Below are 23,281 nucleotides of genomic sequence, written 5' to 3'. Positions count from 1 at the left end.
CAACTTTGGAAACCGAGCAATTATGACATAGCCTAACCGCAGTGGTGTAAAGTACTTCATAAAAAATACTTTTTAGTACTACTTAAGTAGTTTTTGGGGGGTATCTGTTCTTTACTGTACTATTTATATTGTTGACTACTTTTACTTTCACTTCACTACATTCCTAAAGAAAATTGGGTACTTTTTACTCCATACATTTTCCCTGACAACCAAAAGTACTAGTTACAATTTGAATGCTTAGCAGTAACAGGAAAAAGGTCAAATTCACACACTTATCAAGAGAAAGTCCCTGGTCATTCCTACTGCCTCTGATCTGGTGGACTCACTAAACATAAATGCCTCCTTTGTAAATTATGTCTGAGTGTTGGAGTGTGCCCCTGGCTGTCTAAAAAAAGTTATAAAAAAGGAAATTGTGCCATCTGGTTTGCTAAATATAAGGAATTTGATCTATAGCATTTACTTTTACTTTGTACTTTTACTCAAGTAGTATTTTACTGGGTTACTTTCACTTTTACTTGAGTCATTGTGTATTAAGGTAGCTTTACTTTTACTCAAGTATGACAATTGAGTATTTTTCCACCTCTGCCTAACCATAACTTGATTTGAAAAAAACTCTAGCCAAATAAATCAAACAACATCTCTTTGAGGACCAGTGCGCCAAATCTATTTATTGGATATTGATATACAAATGTGTATATGATTATATTGTAACCAATTTTTACTTGTTGGTCGTTCAATGGGTTCAGACGGTCTTAAAGTTTGAAGGGTGATTTGTGGATTTGTCTCCTCCAATAGAACCTGAAGGAGAGGAAAAAACAGTCAAGTAACTAGCAGGACCCTAAATTGATAATTATAAAAGTGTTGTTATTGTGCAGTGTGTGTCATACGGATTTCCTGGATAGAGCCCAATAGTTTGTTCATTTATCCCTTTACTCAGCAGGTCGACTCGACAACTCGCTCTTACTCAAAATATGCCTGGGTGTGTGCAGCTTCACCATCTCGCCACCAGAGGCCACTACACACAAATTATTTTCACGAGACAGCGGCGCTGCGTGAGGAGTGGGGTTGTTGTGGGTGCGAGCGGGACTGCAATCTGCATCGGATGGTGTGGAGGTTGCAGCGTCGTAGTCCCGTGAACAGTTCACCGGATTGTTGTTCATCTTTAGTGAATGAACAGGAATAGTTGACTTTAAACAACTTAGCAATACAGTAAAAGACTTGGTAGTCATCAAAGCATTAAGAAAAATTGAAGAAAAGACAAAGGGCGCAAATGGTACTGGAGCAACCACGGACGGAGCACGGATATATCCGCTAAGCTAGTTAGCAAGCAAACTAGCCTGCTGCTAACTTGATAAATTGGAACACCAGTAACAATCAACTGGCTATGACTGATAACGAGGAAAGGACAGTCAAATTGTAACCCAGAAGGAATTATTGAGACTCAATCAAATGTTTTAGCTACGCATTTTTTCTTACGAAAGTATTTTAATGGAATGGATGCGTTCTGTAGAATTGTTCAACAACAATAGTTAGCCGGTTAGCTAGCTAAGGTTACTTTCATGTTGAGTTGGGAAGCTATCCAGTTAGCCAACGTTACGTCATCTGTACAGTAGTTAACCAGACGGACAGGCAACTACAACAAGGTGGATGGACTGTCATCTGCGTGGGGGTGTTCGTGAAGTTAACGTTAGTTGACTGGGTAGCCCATTATTCCTCCTTCAGCTTTTTTCGACACAGTTTAGTATTACACATGACAGAAGTGAACATGGGAGTGTTATAGGACAATGGATATAGTTAGCTGCCCGTTTGTTAGTACCGTAGGAAAGAAGTGACAACCGATATCTCAGGTACAGTTTAACGTTGGACTACAATGCATTAGGTCTGACGTTCTCCATTCGGACATAGGGATCTCTTTGGTTTTGCTGGACCGCTTGCTAACAAGAACTTTATGACGCGGGCTCAGTCCATTATTTCATTTTTGACTGACCACAAGTCACCGTTTCCCTAAAGCGTCCACAGCCCTCATACCATGGCAGCGGTTGTCAACTACTCACCGCCGTGGTGGGTCAACCTGCTACACCGACTCCCTCATTTCAACCTTCAATTCGAACAGACAAGCAGTGATTTTCGCCCGGAGGACTCGTCATATCAACAGGTAACTTTATGACATACACTTACTTGAACTGTGTCTTGTGAATCAGAAGCAATTACATGTCTGTCAAACATTATACGTTTGTAAACAAAGGAGTTGCCAGTGGGTTGCTGCTGTATGATAATATTCTGGGATGATGCAATTGATTGAGGATTTTGGGGAGTTGAACAAATGGGGCAGGCATCAGCACAGACCAAGGCAATGTTATACCCCTGTGCACTGACAATGCCTATTAAATTTGTTTGGCGCAGAGCCTTTGCAAGAGTACTCAAGACTCCTTATTAACCGTGGTTCCTTAGGCGTGGTACAGTGTATAGGCCTAGACTTAGTCCCTACTGAGACTGGGGGGTGACTGATAACTACTCTTGCAAGCTATATTTCTCAAACTGTTGTCATGTTGAGTTCCCATTGCAGAAACAGCCACTGTTACCTTCTGACAAGACATGACATGTATGGATTCCAGGGATGGGTGGAGATGGATTAAAGACAGTGGTCTTTAAACCGAGTCATAACAGGGATTCCATATGTCATAAATTGCAGCATAATCATAGCTATTCATCTAGGCCTGTTTTCCGGTTCTCCTAATTAAGTGTGTGTGAGGGGGAGCATAATGCCCATTTACGGTGTGGCCGTTATGGCTTTGGCCTGTGCAACAGCAAACAGAAACTATTGACATTTTAAGTTAGCTAATCACAGGAGATGGGGATTTCCAAAATGAGCTTGTCTGCTTCCAAAGTGTATGGAGGAGGACGAGATTAACAGATGGCTTCCCCTTCCCTGTCAGCTGCGGTGGGTATCACGACGACAGTTGTCCCAACAGGCTCTAAAAAGAGGGCTGTATTTTCTGGCACTGAGTGGGACTGTCAGTTGAGTGCTCAGGGAGAAGGGAAAGGGAGATTGCCAGAGCTGCTCTTTCACAGCTTCTAGGACCAAGATAACCTGTCAGTTATCAGACGTAATACTGGGCCGTGGGCCTGCTGACCAAACACTTCATCCAGCCTACACATCTCAAGATAACCCCAGATGAAGTCATGCTGAAGGAATTTAATGTACTATCCCTGACCTACAAAGTTATTTCTCAAATTTCAAAGCAAGCTGTGGGCCATGTTGGTGTGAATGAGACTCAGTTATGTCTGTAATGTGCCATGTGTTAGCTGATGATTAGTCTATTTTGCATTATTTTCTGCATTCTTTTATACTGTAACTAATTTCCTCAGGAGACAGAGCCCGGCACCAATGGTTCATTAAGACCTTGATGTATGACCTTTGACCTGAGGTCGTCTGGCTGCCCGATTTTACGTTTCAGTCACTTAGCAGACACTCTTATCCAGAGTGACTTAAAGTTAGTGCATTCATCTTAAAGGGGAATTTCACTATTTAGGACCCTCATCTGTATTTTTAGGTTCCAGACAGTTTTATTTGAAATTTGACTTGATTTTGAGAAACTTATCCCACCAGCAATTGACTTCCTGAGCCTTATTCTGGAGTTACAAGGCATCCAGAAAACATGAACTGATGCTCCAAATACGTCCTTTTACAAACGGCAAATCTCTGTATCCTGATGCAGGTCTTTAGATGTTGTACACATGACATTTTGTCATACTGAACTTTATCCACAACTTTATAATATATTTTTTTACGATAATTATTTGCGATAATTTCTAGCGTGCACATATTGGCGTGCATGCGTTTACTTCCTTGTTCCTCTCGCTTCTGCCTATACCTCAGTGACTACTACCAGCATATAAGTTTGGGGGGGGGGGCGTGTTTCATAAACACTAGCCAGTCCACAACAACGTGTCCACTGTAAACGCAGAGCTGCTAGCTAGCTGCCGGTCGCTAATCTACCAAGCAAGCCAATTATTTGTTGTTTTTTACTATGCAACCAACATGTCTGACTAGAAAATACGGGGAGGAAATGTTCGAATTTGCAGGCGAGTCTTATTTATTTGAACCGGCATACACAGACGATCTTCAACAGATGGAGGATGACAGAGAAAGGAGAGGGCGAGACGGAGCAGGCAGGGGCTCAGGCAGATATTCAACCAGCAGCTGAGATGCGACTCAGGACCTCTGGAAACTGGTGGTATACCTGTGGGCAATGCCAAGCGATGCCCACTGAAGACAAATGTCTTTGCTGCGTGGAGTTGGACCTGCTTATACCAGCTTTGGAAAATCTATACTGAACAACAATATAAACGCAACAATTTCAAAAATGTTACTGAGTTACAGTTCATATAAGGGAATCATTCAATTGAAATAAATTAATTAGGCCCTAATCTATGGATTTCACATGACTGGGCAGCGGTACAGCCATGGGTGGGCCTGGAAGGGCATATGCCCACCCACTGGGGTGCCAGGCCCAGCCAATCAGAATGAGTTTTTCCCCACAAAGGGACTTTATTAAAGACAGAAACACTCATCAGTTTCATCAGCTGTCTGGGTGGCTGGTCTCAGATGATCCCGCAGGTGAAGAAGCTGGATGTGGAGGTCCTGGGCTGGCGTGGTAACACGTGGTCTGCGGTTGTGAGGCCAGTTGGACGTGCGGCCAAATTCTCTAAAACGATGTTGAAGGTAGCTTATGGTAGAGAAATGCACATTCAATTCTAACAGCTCTGGTGGACATTACTGCAGTCAGCATGCCAATTGCATCCTCCCTCAATGCTTGAGACATGTGGCATTGTGTTGTGTGACAAAACTGCACATTTTACAGTGGCCTTTTATCTTCCCCATAAGGGGCACCTGTTCCATTTTTCATATGCACAAAAAGCTTATTTCTCTCAAATTCTGCCCACAAATTTGGTTACATCCCTGTTAGTGAGCATTTCTCCTTTGCCAAGATCATCCATCGACCTGACAGGTGTGGCATATCAAGAAGCTGATTAAACAGCATGATCGTTACACCGGTGCACCTTGACGGGATCCTGAGGCCCATTGTCGTGCCATTCATCTGCCGCCATCACTATCATGTTTCAACATGATAATGCACGGCCCCATGTCGAAAGGATTTGTACACAATTCCTGAAAGCTGAAAATGTTCCCAGTTCTTCTGCGGCCTGCATACTCACCAGACATGTCACCCGTTGCAATGCTCTGGATCGACGTGTACGACGTCATGTTCCAGTTCCCGCCAATATCCAGCAACGAGTGGGACGGCATTCTACAGGCCACAATCAACAGCCTGGTCAACTTTATGCGAAAGGAGATGTGTCATGCTGCATGAGGCAAATGGTGGTCACACCAGATACTGACTGGTTTTCTGATCCACGCCCCTACCTTTTTTAAGGTATCTGTGACCAATAGAGCTCTGTATTCCCAGCCATGTGAAATCCATAGATTAGTGCCTAATGAATTTTTTTCAATTGACTGATTTCTTTATATGTACTCTAATTCAGTAAAATCTTAGAAATTGTTACATGTTGCATTTATATTTGTGTTCTGTATACATCTCCTCCTCTGTCTAAATGTCCTTATGTGCTGGAGCAGCTAATTGCTAGATGCGCGGGAGTGTAGAGCGCTGTAGGCTATGGCATTAGTCAATCATGTTTGATGTGTGGACTTTCTTTTATACAATTCATGTTTTCATTGCTTGCTAGTCATTTATATAAATCAATCTTTTTTTTAAAAAGGTGTCTGACTCATTCATTATTTGACAGCAGTCAACAAGGTTGTTCTGGCTCTGAGGCCAAGTGTTGTGACGCAGCTGACGTAGGAGCTCTCGTCACGAACGAGCATCATTTATTTCCTTTTATTAATTGTTTAGGGCGTTCATGTTTCCACGTATATCTAGTAATTAATTTATGCTAAATGTATATACTGTTGCTTCCTCTTTTGCCAGTGTCTAGGTATTTACCGTGCGCAAGGCTAATTTATGTGTCGAGGAAATGTTTGGTCGAGTTGGCATCGTGACTCGTTTCAGTTTCATATTTAAATGCAGTAATTAACCATTTTGCAATCCTCCCAGTGGATGCGATGTTCAGGTGCCCATGAACACTTGCTACACTGGCGAGAAAGAAGTTTGTTTATTTCCATATTGTCATGTGTCCCGTGTTTTGAAGTTATGCGTGTCTGGGATCTCCATGTCTTGTCGGTTTTCTCTGCATAATGGGAGCCCAGCTCCATAAGTAATATGTTTTGCCTCCTGTTAGCCTGCAGAACTATTGTTGTGAATTGTTTATTCATTAATGGAAAGTATTCCCGCATATTATTTAGACAGAATATGTTGATATAGGTATAATGAAGATGTCTGTTACCATTAACCCAAATATGGCATATTAAATCATGTAAGGTTCATAGGGAGGGGCCATAGGTATAAAGGTACCTATTTCACCTGTGAGCTTCAGTTATGTTGTAGCTCTGCTATGTGAGCTGTGTGGGGAGGCTGTCCATTGTCTGGTATACCCCAACCTGCTATAGTTGGTTTGGCAGGGTAGGCCTGATTTTGAGGCTTAGGTTTTTGATTCATATTCAAAACTGTATTTTGAGTCTGTTCATTTTGTAAATATCTTTTGTAGGTTATGTACATTTTCATTGCATTTCGTCATTCACCGGGAATTACCTTTCACTGTTACAGAACTGGGCACTATTTTGCACTTGATCCTGCTACTGACTGCCCTCAAGGCTGCTCCAACATCTGGTCCCTACAACATGTGCCTAATGTTGTGTCAAAAGGACAAAGAATGCACCAATCCTCTCCAACTTGGCATGGTATAATTTGATAGGGAATATTTCCATAATTTATAGACTAATCAACGGTGGTCAGGCCTGGTCCTGGCCGATATGCCGCCCTTGGCGGAACGACAACAAAGAAAATGCCGCCCTCCTATCCCCGCAAAGTAGCCTAGGCTATATGGTGTCGGCCTGCAATTCACTTTTATGAATGTCCGTGTAGCCTACCGTTTGTAAAACAGGTGTGTGTGTGTGTGAGTATGCTGATTCTATCTAGGCCTTTATGTCCATTCAGAAAGTTTCCTAAGGTAGCCTGTCTGGACTCCATCTCTTTATTAAGAGTCAAACGCTCCTGTCTTGATTTGAATCTTGTAAAAAGGCCTGTTTTCAGAAGCTTAGGCTACATTTATTTCTCTCATTACAGCGTCCTCTCGTTGACGAACGTATGCCACTGGCATCGAATGACAGCAGAAGCAGGGTTTGTGACGTTATGTAACTATTTCGGGAAAGGTGGGAGAAAACCCATCGGACTTGGCTTGAATGGTTTTGTGCGTCGAAATAGGATCTGTATTAGAAAATGTTATATGCAGAAAAGCCAACAGACAAGGTAGGCATAGATCATTATTTTGACTTGTTAATGTTGTGTCAATGCAAAAATGCGACAGGTCCTCTCCAACCTGGCATTTCTTAATTTGTTGATTTAATATTTCTAAGTAATCGCCTGAATAATAATGAAATGACACGATAATAACAAAGTTTCAATTAGGTTTTTATTAAGATGCATATCAATGTCATCAAGTGTACAAGCAATTGTTACCTCCCCTTTTTTGATTACAATATGTGTGGTGGCTGAGTGGGTGGCTGAGTCGGCACCAGAGTGGGAATGTTAATTTTGTCCTTTTGGAGAGACTGTGGTAAGGGGCAGGAGTCAGAATCAGCTACAATCTGGGCCTTGTCAGGTCTTGGAACACTAGCAATGTTCTTGGGTGGTCGTGTTGGAAGTTGTACATTGGAGAGCGGGACCTTGTACACCACTGTCTGGTCCTCCTGTCTTTTCAGCACAGCTCTACCAGGTCCACCCGGAAGGTCTGTTTTGATGGCTCGTAAATGTTCTGAGCAACCCAGGGTTTGTTTTTTGGGGGGAGAACCATACTTTACCTGGGTGTGAGGAGAAATGAACCCCCAATTAGCAATTTTCTCACTTCCGCATAAGATTTACACACTAAGTCTGCCTGGTGTCTACCTTTCCCGAAAATAAGATTATAAAGTATGCACAATGACAGTAACAAGCAGTACTGGAAAGAGTGACATTGTGTAAATTTCATCAAGTCTACAAAGACATGAAAACAATGACAATGTGATTAGCTTCTCCCTAGACAATGTCTCCAGTGACCATGGCCCTGTATAGAATCCATGACCTCTCCATTAAAGAATCCATGACCTGTCCATTGGAAAAACCATCACATTTTACCTGCATCAGTGGTTGCCTGTCAGGTGTTTTTGTCCATGGCTACAACAAAAATGTGTGATGTGGGGGTTACTCGGGAACCAGAGTTGGGGAAACACTGATGTAGGTGCAAATTCGAACACATGTTAGAATCCGAAAAGCTTGTGAGAGTACAATGTAATCCACTGATTTGTGGTGCAACTTAATGGGTTGGTTCTGGATGACATGGAGCAGTGGTCAGTAAACTTGAGGTTTCCTGTGACATAAATCCCCCCTATAAGCAATAAGACAACAATGCCAAATCAGTCTTTTATAAAGAAACATTCAACAATATTCAGAAAATTACCTAACAAAAACTACTTCAGTCCCCTTTGTCGTCTCCTGGCTGATCTTGAGAGTGACTAACTGAAAACCTAGCTAGCTAGCTACCTAGTACCTGTTCCGGTAGCACGCCCCCTACTTACACACCCGCAATGGCGAGAGGAACAAGGAAGTACATGCATGCAAGCCAATATGCGAAATTAGCGCTCGTGTAAAACCAAATGGATTATAACATTGTGTATAACGTTTGGCATGACAACTTTATGTGCAACATCTAAAGACCTGCATCATGATACAGGGAGCTTTTCCGTTTATAAAAGGATGTTTGGGGTGTTTTTGGAGCCTCTGTTCATGTCTAGACACAATGAAACTCCAGAATGAAGTTCAGAAAGTACATTTCTGGTGGGGTTGCTTGTACTGGGCTGAGCGGGAGCTTCCTCCCGGTAAGTGTGGGAGGGCCACGGGACCGGAGGTGGCAGGACGGAGTGCTCGGGTTGGGGTGTAAGGGTTTGAGCATAGCCTGAAGGAAGGTAGGGGCAGTTCCCCTTGCTGCTCCCTAGGCAAGTATCATGGTCTTGTAGTGGATGCGATCTTTGACTAGAAGCCAGTGGAGTGTGCAGAGGAGCGGGGTGACATGGGAGAACTTGGCAAGGTTGACAACCAGGCGGGCTGCAGCGTTCTGTATAAGATGAGGTCGTACTCTATGGATGCTGTAGAGCATGCAGGAGCAAGTCACTGGTTTGATGTTTGCAGAGAACAACAGGGTGTTGTCCAGGGTCACACCAAGGTTATTTGCACTCTGGGAGGGGGACACTGTGGCGTTATCAACAGTAATGGAGAGGTCTTGAAGCAGGCAGGCCTTCCCCGGGAGGAACAGCAGCTCCGTCTTGTCAAGGTTGAGCTTGAGGTGGTGCACGGACATCCAAGTTGAGGTATCTGTCAGGCATGAAGAGACGCATGTTGCCACCTGGGTGTCAGAAGGGGATAAGGAAAAAGTAGTTGAGTGTCATCCGCACAAGGTGCACCTGTGCAATGATCCTGCTGTTTAATCAGCTTATTGATATGCCACACCTGTCAAGTGGATGGATTATCTTGGCAAAGGAGAAATGCTCGCTAATAGGGATGTGCACAACATTTTTGCGAAATTAGCTTTACATGTTGCATTTACATTTTTCTTCAGTGTTGTAAAGTACAGATATCCCCAAAAACAACTCAAGTAGTGCTTTAAAGTATTTTTTACTTATGTGCTTTACACCACTGGATGTTACAGACAGTGTTAGCAGGGCAGGCCTGGCTTTATGCTGTCCAGCACACTCTTCACTGGGCTATAATGTGCTTTCAGTCTTCAAAAGGTCTTTCAGGGTTATGGGACAGCTTTTGTCTTGGGCCAAGTATGTCAGGGAATAAGTAGACAGTCGGACAGATTATTGATGCTGACATTCTTGCCGTCCCTGGTGACTAAGGGCTTACCCCCTCCAACATCCCTCTCTCCACAGTCTTTCTTGACGCCACCTAAAAATATTCTACCCATCTTCTACTCTCCAACCCAACTCTTATCTATACCTACATATGCCATTCCTGACTACTGTAAACACGATTTAAACATACAGTATATGACCATCAGTATCCTACCTAATTCCTGCACCCGCAGAGCTCTGTCTGGTTCAAGCAGCAAGGTAATGGCAACAAGGCATACTACTGTAATGGGTAAATCCATTTGAATTCAATCACTTTTTGACAGTGCCCCTTTTTGATTTGATCGCAACCTTCCATACATATTTGCCCGTTGTAGAAAGTGCTCAAAGTGACTTTTTGGACCTGAATGCCAAAGTTGACTTATTTTGCATACCATACCATGAGACATGTCTTCATCACTGGAAAAGATAAACGGTTGAGATATCATTTCTAAGTTTTACAAACAGTGTTGTTAAACTGTGTTATTTTTCCTCCTTTTTTTGTACAATTCAGTCGATTATCTACAATGTCTCCGATTTTTGTTGGATACAAATGTTTTAGTTGTAATGTTTTAGTTGATAAATGTACTAATAGGAATATCATTTACATTTTCGACTTTCAAATGTTACCACATAGCTTATTGGAGGTCCACACATCAGAGAATGTTTACTTGAATGGATATTTATATCCTCCGGAGGAAATCCTCGAAATATAGATACTATAATTGGCATGATCCTTTTAGTTGACATTGCACAGTGGGTGGACCGATGGCCATCTTTGTGGCACTAATTAGAAGTTAAAATTACAATTCACTTAAAATGTCAAAGGTGTTGTAGTGGTCTGAAGGGATAGGTCCATTCTATGTGTTCTATTTCTACGATTGAAATGACACCCGCCCTGTATTCAAGAGCATGTTGTCTCAACCGATGACCGGCACAACACTAAAACCTCAGAGGATCTAAAGTAGGGTCCAAGCTAAAACGTATACGAATATTTGAAAAATCTGAGTTTATCCACTTTTAGATAACCTTTCATGTAATTTAAAAAATGTTATACGTTTTATTCAACAACAAATAACAAATCTAGAATTTATAAAAGTTTGACAAACCTGTTTTGTAAGCTTTTAAACAATATCAAACTCAACTATTTATATATTCCAGTGATGAAGACATGGATCTCATGATATGGTGGGCTATGCAGAACTTTGAGTACCTCGATCTCCTGGATGTGTTGGCCTTCAGGTCCAAAAAGTCACTTTCTGACCACTTTTTCCATGGGCAATCACATATGGAAAGTTTTGTTTTGAAACAAAAGATGCTGTCAAAAAGTGGTTGAATTTACCCTAAGGTCATTTGCTGGAACGAACTGCCCTGGCTATTGCCCATCACCAAGTTCCACTACCATAGATTTAGAGGTTAAGCCAATGAGTGTGTCGTAGAAGATGAGTGAGTGCAGCAGCCCAGTGCAAGCAAGCTGCACAGCTGAAGATTGGGGAGGGGAGAACCCCTCCTGCACTCTGCAGCATGGCACTTGTTCAGAGTCAGAATTAATGGATATTCTCAGCTCATTTAGTTGAGGGTTTCACTCAACCCTCCCTGAAGTAAAATCCACTGTGACCTTGATGCGCTGATCAGTGAACTTTTTCCCATTTCTCTTTTGAAGTGGATTTCAAAATGAGAGATAATTGCCAGTCTGTCGACAGGGTACGACAAAAGCTAGGATTTGTTTTACCCCCGCTTCAAGTTTCCACAAATTGAGTAGGCCTATGTTGCCAAGTACGCCATTTCTCCCCTTAACCTCTGATTTGGCCCACAAAGGAGATGCAACATTTGTCCTGAGGCATACATACAGTAATCACACCTTTCATTCTGATATCCAATGATGTCTTAATGATGACAGACAGTCATCCACTTTCTTCATTGGTGCTTTATAAAGGAGTTTTGGCAATAGTGAGAAACGAGTGAAGTTGGCTGTCTGACAAATTCCTTCTCGTCAGAAGGGCAGCATGGAGGGGGGTTGTCAAGAGGCAGCTTTTGCAAGTTGTGGACCAGAGCCAAGGTTTGCGAGGTGGAAGAAGAGAGGAAGTCTATTGCCATTGTGATGGATGGGAGTGGAACTGGAGCTGGGTTTGTTTGGCTGTGGGCAGACTGGGGTGAGGAGAGTAGACAGGGCCAGCATGGTTTCAGCCTCCTACCTGGGTCAGAGAACCAGGAGAGAGCTCGGGCTAGCCTGAGGAGTGGGGAAATATATATCCTTTAGATTTAGACCATACTTGGCCATAAATACATTTTTTAATGAAGGCTACGTTGGTTAGGGCAAGTATGTTGACATCCACACTGCCAATAGCACAGTGAGATATAGATGTACGAGAGAAACTATTTTTATGTCCCTGGTGTGGTGAAGTGTTTGCATGAGCCAAAAATGAAATTGTGTTTATCCATTTACTTTGTCTTTACATAGTGTCATCTAATGATGTGCCTTGATGCACAGGAAGCGGAAAAGGGCAACGGCGTGCTAATCTGTTTGTTCGCCTGTGTGCTATGTCAGCTTGTTCGCCTGGTGTGACACAAGACTCCTAGCTGTTACAGGAAACAGGCTGTTTGTCACGGCATCCGTCTGCGTATGGTCATCAAGCAGTTCATTTTGAATGTGGGGAATTTGACCTGGAAGTGAAACCTGATTGTAAAGGACAAAGTGGACAGTTGAGTCAGCAAGTGTTACTTCCTCTCTTCCCTTCTTGTCTTGTGATTTGGGTCTGCTTTTCTTTCATGGCAATGTGTCTTATTCAAAGCCATACTTAAGTGCCCTTTAATGGAACACATATGGACCACAATTTGCTCTTTTGACAACTGGTATGTGAAAAACAGAACTCCCATTCCTGAAATTTGAATCGCACCTTAAAACAAGGACCATTTCCTTTTCTTGACAATGGGGAGTGAAAATGAAAGAAATCATGACTAAAAGGTAGAGAAGGACTTAAATTGAAGAAGGTCATTATTAGTCAGCATTGAATTCCCATCGTCTTGGATCAGAAGCTGGGAAGATGAGAAGGGGTTGAAACAATGCCAGCATCCTGTTCACAGGATGGTACGGCTCCTCTCCAGCCCCTTTGAGCTTCACTTAGTCAGACAGTGACATTGCCTATTTTCCATTTATTTAATTTCCCGTACTTGCATTTCAGCATATGTAGTATTTTAAAATGTTTGCACAGTGTATTGCACAGATGGCTGCCCAGGAGATGGAGCTCAGTGAGATACTGTAATTGAGTTCAGATATTGTTTCTCCAGGGTGGGGAAACCATCTCAATAAAGCCCTTCAATGGAGAGGCCTCTATTCACCAAGAGCCCAGGGGCAGCCCATTAGGCTGATCTTACTGAAAAATGCATCTGTTTGGAGAACCAGAGTGCTGGTATTTTCCTGTTTAATATATGCGACTACTAGGGGAAGAGAAACTGTCTGGATCGAAATCTGTGTAATTACAATGAACTCCCAACCTGTATTTCCCCCACAGGAATACAAACGTGAGCGAGAGGCCTGTGTGAACTACATATGACGTGCCTGCCCTCTCCCTGTGTGCTGCAGGCTGAAGTATGGGACTGGTGCTGGACCTACAGTACTCAGCAATAGACCCGTTTCTCTAGCACAATACTTAACATGTCATCAGGCCGTGAGATGCATTTGATAATAGGTGTTATGCTGTTTCTGTTTGATCATATTGAGCCTAAGCTGGTTCACTTAAGCTATTCAGTTTGATAGTTCACTCACTGACATGCCTTTTCATTACTTAAACACCTCTCATGTTCGCTTGCTTGCGCTCTCTCTTCTTCACCTCTTTCTTTCTAGCCTAGTGGTTAGAGCGTTGGACTAGTAACCGAAAGGTTGCCAGATCGAATCCCCGAGCTGACAAGGTAAAAATCTGTCGTTCTGCCCCTGAACAAGGCAGTTAACCCACTGTTCCTAGGCCATCATTGGAAATAAGAACTTGTACTTAACTGACTTGCCTCTTTAAATAAAGGTAAAAGAAAAAATTATATTCAAGGGGCTTCATTGTCATGGGAAACATATGTTAACATTGCCAAAGCAAGTGAAGTAGATAATATACAAAAGTGAAATAAACAATAAAAATGAACAGTAAACATTACACTCACAGAAGTTCCAAAAGAATAAAGACATTACAAATGTCATACTATGTATATATACAGTGTTGTAACGATGTACACATGGTTAAAGTACAAAAGGGAAAATAAATCTCTCTCTCGCTCTCTGAAACACACGCACGTTCACACTGAGACTTCCAAGGTTCAGCAGATGGGTGCCTTTTCACATCAACGCTCTATATCGTAAGATCTGATCCCAGACCATATGACATCTACCTTGCAGCCTATCATTTTGATCCACACTACCTGTGGGTGAATAAAGTGTCCTCCTACATAAATTGTCTTGCTGATATGAGTTTACACTCCAAGTTGAGAAGGCTACACTGCCAATAGAGAAGACCAGCTCTTGCTATTCTTTCGACATTAGGCTAAGTCAGGGGAGCAGTCATATCTTCATTGATACGGGCCGTGCTCCCAGATTGGCTTGTTTTCGCTGCATTCCTGCTCAGTTGCAGCTTTCCGTTTCCCGTTCACTTTTGCCTTACTTTTAAACCAGTTGGCAGTTTCCACATTGACCCTTAGCCTCATCTCAGAACCGGGAAAAGAGAACATGTGAGAGAGATTCATTTGCCACTATAGCACACTCCACACCATGTCTTAATGGTTGATTCATGCTTTATAAAGCTCTTAACTAGCTCTGCTCAGTTGGTTACAATTATCAAATCTAACTTTATTTGTCTCATGCTTCATAAACAACAGTGAAATGCTTACATACGTATCCTTGCCAACAACTTAGAGAAAGTAAAAAGAGAGATTATAGAAAAACCTGGCTGTATACACTGGGTGAATGTGCAGGGGTACGATGTAATTGAGGTAGATATGTACATATACGTATGGGTAAAGTGACTAGGCAGCTGGATAGATAATTAACAGTAACCCGACACTCATTTAACACCATCCAAAATAATGTGTTCATTTAAGCAGCAAGGCACAGGGGGGTGTGGTTTATGGCCAATATACCACGGCTAATGGCTGTTCTTAAGCACGACACAACGCGGAGTGCCTGCCAATCAGCTGTCAGCCAATCTGCATTCAGGGCTCAAAGCACCCAGTTTATAAAAACGGATAGTTACCAGCTTCTGTGAATATCCTTTTTCATTTAAGGACTGTGAATTATTTGTTTTCTAAACAATCTGTACTTGGCATACAGTTGGCAGTATAAAGTCTATTTTGTTTTTCCTGTGCAAGAATGAATGCATTTTTGCCTGAGATGGGCTAGATAAGTAAATGCATCTAAAAACTCATTAAAGTTAAGAAGTCTTAATGGATTTACTTCGAGAGCCTTCATTTCCCTTTATCTACTGTTCCATTTTAGGGAGAATGCTTAGTTTTTTTTGTTCGCTTTTCACTGTCCGCACGTATGAACAGAAGACTGGAGCCCAGGCAGCGCCTAAAATTAGATCCTTATTTAGCATTTGCCCAAAGGAGCTGGGCTGTCTTGCATTTTGGAAATAATTTCCTATCTCAAAGGAGCTCAGAGCAGCTGTTGTTGAGGGAACGTGCGGTAATACTGGCTTCATTCTCATTTAAGGCGTTACAACAACAGGAAAAGGTGGAGAAGAACAATCGGAAAGACCATTTCCTATGCACATTTTTTCTCAACTTGATATCCATGAGGTAGTGAAGCCAAATAATTACCACTGCTATCTGGGCATTTTAATCATATACAGTATTGCAATGGGCAAATCACTGCAAATGTACATCTGACAGCAGTAAAGAGTGAGCGGTGCTAAGCCCAAACCACAGTGGCCTTCCCCTCAGTCACCCCAGGGCCCTGGTCACTCAAGACTTTCTGTGTCACTCCACTCCAGACAGTTCTCTCTTCCCTCTGGTGGAGAAGTACTTCGCCTCCTCACACGAACCCTGACTCTCTTTACCCCACTTCCTATAAAGTCACAAGCTGTCTGGCCTGAGCCAACACAATGCTCTCTCCAGCACCCCGTACTGTATGCCCACACAGAGTAGGTGAGACGTACTTTGCACACGTTGCAAGGGAAACGATGGCAGCAGATTCCAGTCATTTTGAAGTGCTCACATGGAAACAGGAGGTCACAGTTATTTGATATCAAGCCCAAATTTCGTACAGGAGATATCCATTACGATGAATCATAAGACTGAAGTTACTGTACAGCAGACAGATTGGGAGCATAATATGCTTTACAATATCTTCTGTTTGTATGATTCATCGTAATGGATATATCCTGTATGAAATTTGGGCTTGATTTGAAATAATTGTGGCCTTCCCCTGTATTATGAGAACTGGCTTTAAGTGAAACTTCAAAATGAGGCCAGGGAAACACACACATTATTCATGTGTGATGACGTTCGGTACTAGGATTATATGGTTTCTATGTGTTTCAGTAGGCTTTGTCAGAGGATGCGTCTTGTGGTGGTGTGTTTGTGCTTGTTCACGATGGGGGGTTTTAATGAGGCTTGAGGCTTTTCTCCTCTGCCTTCTACGTTATTCTCAAAGTTATGACGATAACCCTTAATTAACTGTGATCTGGTGTAAATGAGCTCTGACGAGCCAAAGGGCATAGCTAATAATCAGAGAGACCATCTCATTGCCATGTGACTCCTCTGGGTGGTCAGAGTGTATATCTGCTTTAAATAGCTTCTCATTCCTTGCAGACTGGATGTGCAGTATAGCCTAGAGGTTAGAGCGTTGGGCCAGTAACCAAAAGGTTGCTGGTTTGAAGCCCCGAGCCGGCAAGGTGGAAAAATCTGCCGTTCTGCCCTTGAGCAAGGCAGTTAACCCCCAACAACAAATGCTCCCCGGGCTCTGATGATGTGGACGTCCCCCGCACCTCTCTGATTGAGGGGTTGCGTTAAATGCGGAAGACACATTTCGGTTGAATGCGTTGTTGTGTAACTGACTAGGTATCCCCTTTCCTCCAATATCATTCCAACAGGCAACAGCTATGCAATAAAAAAATGTTTTTTTGTCTAAATTAGTTCTAGGACCACAAAATGGATCCTGGATGCTTGGCTCCTGTATCTCTACATCCTACATAGTCTCTCTGAAAGCTTTCCCCAGCAGTTGTGTGTTTGTGTAATAACCGCAAAACTTTCCATGGCTATTATTCATTATGTGTGTGAGATGACGTCTCATCGTCCTCTTGTTCCTCCCTCAGTCCATCCTGCTGCTGGGAGGCGTGGCTCTAGCCTGCCTGGTCCTGGACCTCCTCTTCCTGCTCTTCTACTCCTTCTGGCTGTGCTGCCGGCGGAAGAAGAGCGAGGAGCAGCCCAACGCCGACTGCTGCTGCACCGCCTGGTGTGTCATCATCGCCACGCTCGTCTGCAGGTGAGTCCCACCTGGAAAGACGTAAGGCTCTGATCACTCATTGGTTCACTACCCAAAATACAGGCCTCGCTGTAATGAGGTGGGCCATCTCTAATTTCAACATGTAAAGCCTGGGACTGCAGACGACAATGCAAGGATTAGCCATGTTCACCATCACCCCTTAACCTCCTCGGATTAGCCATGTTCACCATCACCCCTTAACCTCCTCGATTGGCCATGTTCACCATCACCCCTTAACCTCCTCGATTGGCCATGTACTGCACAAGCATAAACGTATTTCATGCATGATGGAGCAGTTTGTGCCTTTTTAATCTCCTTGATGCCTTTATCTAACACATTGCCAGCAGTCTTGCTCTGAGATGAATGAGCACCACCCACAGTGTCATATGTGACTGGTTTTAAGACCTCACGCATAGTCTGCCTGAGGGAATTTATTAGGGGTTTAACGGTACATGTATTTGTACCGAACCATTCGGTACAGGGACCTCGGTTCGGTCCATACTGTGAACCCGAATGAATACATAAAAGATATTTACAGTCCAAAATACAAACACTAGTCCTATGTCTCTTGAGTACATTCCAGGCTATTCCGTTAAAACAGCTAGAGCCTTTGCGCACGTTTTAATCAACATTTACATTTTAATTGGCGCATATCCAACTGTCCTTTTGTGAGGCGCAGAAGTGAATTATTTTTGTATGATGGCGAGTGGTGGGGTTGATTAACCATAATTGGAGGATCTTCATTCATCGTTTAAATCTCCAGTTTGGGAACATTTTGGCTTCCCAGTAGATTGCAGCGCCGATGGACAGAGGGTTGTGGATAAATGCTTAACAGTGTGTCGTTCCGCTCAAGGAGAATAGCCTATGCAGCTGCCAACACCTCATGTTGACGCCCCAGTATACCGGAGCAAGACAGAAACGCTAAGAAATAACAACAACATCGTCTCCCCTCTGCATTCAAGCATTCTTTTGCAGCTGATTCTGACCTGGCCAAAGAAATTACAAGAGCGATTGGTAGACTGTTTCATTTTTTACCGTCTTCGGTTTATAGCCCCGGACATGCGCCCGTTCACGGTGGTTGAGAATGGGGGGTTTCAGCCCCTCGTAAACGTGCTCGAGCAACTATCATGGTGTGTTCATAACCAAGAGGGAAGGGTATATTTTATATATACTGGGAAAAATCCACTTGAACGGCCCTCCAGCTGGTAATTAGTAGTTGGAAACTCTCCTATCATCCTGAGCACCCACTTCTCCCACATGGTGACCTCTAATATCACCTACTAAGGACATTACCTTAAATGCAACAGCAAAACATTATTTATAAAAATCGATCTATTATTATAATTTTTTTTACTTTATAATTTGTTTACACGCATGGTAGATTTAGTTTATGGTTGACACAGCTTGTTGGCCGTTAGCTAATTGGAGTTTCTCAACAAATTCAAATCACATGAATGCATCCAGCTGGTATTTACGTCTTCACAACAGGTAAATTCCCACCTCTCACATATCAGAGTGGAAACTTGAGAGGCCCAACATAACAATTCTGTCACAACAGACAATGCCAGGAACATTGTGAATGCTGAACATAGTGAATAGCATTTAATTGTCCCGCTGTACCAAAACCAAACTGAAACGTGACACCAAAACCCCAATACGTACCGAACCGTGGGTTCGGGGAACCGTTAGACCCCTAGAATTGATGGATAGTTTACTTTGCTGGTGGCTGAGCTCTAAGGAGAGCAGAACTGTGACCTGTCTCCTAACTCATAATGGACACAGGAGGTATTTGACACACTGATGCCGCTTTTATTGTTGTTTACACCTCTCCTCTTCTGAACTGAAGATACAAGAGCAGACCTTCATTTGACATTGGACTTCACAAACCATGGGTTGCATGTTGTAGTCTGGGGATGACAGACAGGACCCCCACAATTCTTCTAAACTTTGACCTGTAAACTTAATGATTCTGTTTTTGTGTAGGCAAACAACGTCTCTGCAGTGGAAGGGATGTAGTGTTTAAGTTTGTGGTAGAGTGTAGCATCTGAAAGCTGCTGCTGCAGGTTTAGTGTCTAACTACTGTTGTGAGATGGTGGTATTCTTCATTGGAGCTCTCAGTTGGATGGTACTTGGGTGCTTGGTGGCTGGTGTTAACCTCTTCCTCAGCTGGTGTTTTAAAAAATGTGAACAATCTAGCAGCTGTAAAATGTGCTGAAGCAGAGAATGAGAGGTGCACAGGGTTAAAAGGCTTGAAAGCACAAATCCATCTTGGTAGTTTCTTCAGTCTGCCTCAAATGAAATAACCCTCAGTCACTGCTACTTTTTTATGTCTAGGCTATTAGCTCTCCTTTCTTAGTCTAGGTTATCTAACTATTATACTTATATATATATACAGTGGGGAGAACAAGTATTTGATACACTGACGATTTTGCAGGTTTTCCTACTTACAAAGCATGTAGAGGTCTGTAATTTTTATCATAGGTACACTTCAACTGTGAGAGAAGGAATCTAAAACAAAAATCCAGAAAATCATACAATGTGAGTAATTAATTAATTTGCATTTTATTGCATGACATAAGTATTTGATACATCAGAAAAGCAGAACTTAATATTTGGTACAGAAACCTTTGTTTGCAGTTACAGAGATCATACGTTTCCTGTAGTTCTTGACTAGGTTTGCACACACTGCAGCAGGGATTTTGGCCCACTCCTCCCTACAGATCTTCTCCAGATCCTTCAGGTTTCGGGGCTGTCGCTGGGCAATACGGACTTTCAGCTCCCTCCAAAGATTTTCTATTGGGTTCAGGTCTGGAGACTGGCTAGACCACTCCAGGACCTTGAGATGCTTCTTACGGAGCCACTCCTTAGTTGCCATGGCTGTGTGCTTTGTGTCGTTGTCATGCTGGAAGACCCAGCCACGACCCATCTTCAATGCTCTTACTGAGGGAAGGAGGTTGTTGGCCAAGATCTCGCGATACATGGCCCCATCCATCCTCCCCTCAATACGGTGCAGTCGTCCTGTCCCCTTTGCAGAAAAGCATCCCCAAAGAATGATGTTTCCACCTCCATGCTTCACGGTTGGGATGGTGTTCTTGGGGTTGTACTCATCCTTCTATTCCTCCAAACACGGCGAGTGGAGTTTAGAGCAAAAAGCTCTATTTTTGTCTCATCAGACCACATGACCTTCTCCCATTCCTCCTCTGGATCATCCAGATGGTCATTGGCAAACTTCAGACGGGCCTGGACATGCGCTGGCTTGAGCAGGGGGACCTTGCGTGCGCTGCAGGATTTTAATCCATGACGGCGTAGTGTGTTACTAATGGTTTTCTTTGAGACTGTGGTCCCAGCTCTCTTCAGGTCATTGACCAGGTCCTGCCGTGTAGTTCTGGGCTGATCCCTCACATTCCTCATGATCATTGATGCCCCACGAGGTGAGATCTTGCATGGAGCCCCAGACCGAGGGTGATTGACCGTCATCTTGAACTTCTTCCATTTTCTAATAATTGTGCCAACAGTTGTTGCCTTCTCACCAAGCTGCTTGGCTATTGTCCTGTAGCCCATCCCAGCCTTGTACAGGTCTACAATTTATCCCTGATGTCCTTACACAGCTCTCTGGTCTTGGCCATTGTGGAGAGGTTGGAGTCTGTTTGATTGAGTGTGTGGACAGGTGTCTTTTATACAGGTAACGAGTTCAAACAGGTGCAGTTAATACAGGTAATGAGTGGAGAACAGGAGGGCTTCTTAAAGAAAAACTAACAGGTCTGTGAGAGCCGGAATTCTTACTGGTTGGTAGGTGATCAGATACTTATGTCATGCAATAAAATGCAAATTAATTACTTAAAAATCATACAATGTGATTTTCTGGATTTTTGTTTTAGATTCCGTCTCTCACAGTTGAAGTGTACCTATGATAAAAATGACAGACCTCTACATGCTTTGTAAGTAGGAAAACCTGCAAAATCGGCAGTGTATCAAATACTCCCCACTGTATATATACACAACATACAACAAAAATCACATATGTTTAGTCTAACTAGGTCTAATTAAGGAAAAGCCAGGTCTTTCTGGGATTCTCAATGAGTTTCTTGTGACTTCCTGGATTAACATAGTATGTGGATTAATTATAGTTTGAGTGGTATTGATTTTGTTAAAAGCTGATGAAGTGGTTGTTGTCTGACTGAGAGACGCTGTTATGAAGATGAGGACATATTGATTCTATTTCTAGAGTAAGTTGATGCCACAGAACACTGAATAAGTGGAGCGAGGAAGTTGGAGAGGCATTGTTGTGCCACGTAATCTGTATGCTTATGAACAGTGAAGTGTTACACAGAACATTTTTTGTGGTCATGTGATGGGTCTCAGCTGTTGAACGGCTCTCAGCTGTTATTTTTATTTATTTTATTTAACCTTTATTTAACTTGGCATGTCAGCTGTTGAACAGCTCTAGACTGAACCACAACTTGTTTTAATGGCCAGCCATCCATATTTAGGCTTTAGTTTGCGTCATTTGTATATGCAAGTTCCTGCGCTGCACTGCAGTCAAAATTAGCCATAGAATCATGTTTTCAGCGTCTCTGTCTGAAATGTTGGTTCCTTACCAAACACCATGCCAACGTCCCTATGCTCTGGGATAGACATGATAGCCGTGAGCTTGTGAGTCCTCATCTCTGCAGGTAGTCCTCAAGCAATGTACTGGAAAACAAAGGATTTCCCACATTCAAACTGAAATCATGTGACAAATGAGCCCCGGCTGTAGTTTCCATGGCAACATTCTCTCAGAGGCCAACTCAGGACACAGAAGAAGACCCAGAGGACTGGCTCAGAGCAGGCGGAGGGATACTCAAGTACTCTGGTGGTTTGGAGTTAGAACCCTTTGAATGACAATAAAATGGTGGTGTATTTTCAGGAATTAGGCCACCCCAAGAAATCTGCAAAAGTGTAAATCTTGCAGAGCTAATCACACTAGATGCCTACTATATAGTATACTATACTATACAAGATCCCAGACATTTTCCATATGCACAAAAAGCTTATTTCTCACTAATATTGTGCACAAATTTGTGTACATCCCTGTTAGTGAGCATTTCTCCTTTGTCATGTCAAGAAGCTGATTAAACAGCATGATCATTACACAGGCGCACCTTGTGCTGAGGACAATAAAAGGCCACTCTAAAATGTGCAGTGTTGTCACACAACACAATGCCACAGATGTCTTAAGTTTTGAGTGAGCATGCAATTGGCATGCTGACTGCAGGAATGTCCAATGGAGCTGTTGTAGGAGAATTTAATGTTAATTTCTCTACCACAAGCCACCTCCAACATTTTATAGAATTTGTTAATACCGTGCTGAGGAGTATTTATGTCTGTAATAAAGCCCTTTTGTGGGGAAAAACTCATTCTGATTGGCTGAGCATGGCTCCCATGGCTGCGCCTCTGCCCAGTCATGTGAAATCTATAGATTATTATTTATTTCAATTGACTGATTTCCTTCTATGAACTGTAACTCAGTAAAATCTTTGAAATGTTGCATGTTGCGTTTTATATTTTTGTACAGTATACTTCAATGGGATGGCAAAGTATCACATTGGGGTAAATGCTAAGGACAATATGCCCTTTCACTATCAAAGAGTAGCTCTGTGTCTAGTACAGTGGGAAACCAGACCAAACTGTTGTCTGTTTCTGAGTCCTTCCTTCCAGAGTCCCTCCCAACCAATGATTTACACGGCTGTCTGGAAGAACGACAGGCGAGTCCACCCGCAGTCACACAGAGAAGCTTT

The 23,281-nt window shown here is 42.8% G+C and overlaps 1 protein-coding gene across 1 annotated transcript in view; it reads left to right on the top strand.

The window, feature by feature from the left end:
- The first annotated feature begins 1,075 nt into the window (after positions 1-1,075).
- The window catches only part of LOC139564819 (protein tweety homolog 3-like), a 60,201-nt gene continuing 37,995 nt past the window's right edge, over positions 1,076-23,281 (top strand). The window contains exons 1-2 of the mRNA XM_071384663.1: positions 1,076-2,155; positions 17,335-17,504. Coding sequence (XP_071240764.1) covers positions 2,030-2,155; positions 17,335-17,504 — 296 coding nt within the window. The 5' untranslated portion in view covers positions 1,076-2,029. The remainder of the gene's footprint in view (positions 2,156-17,334; positions 17,505-23,281) is intronic.

Source organism: Salvelinus alpinus, chromosome 36 (assembly GCF_045679555.1).
Source record: "Salvelinus alpinus chromosome 36, SLU_Salpinus.1, whole genome shotgun sequence".
NCBI lineage: Eukaryota > Metazoa > Chordata > Actinopteri > Salmoniformes > Salmonidae > Salvelinus > Salvelinus alpinus.
This window is presented reverse-complemented; position numbering and strand designations above follow the sequence as displayed.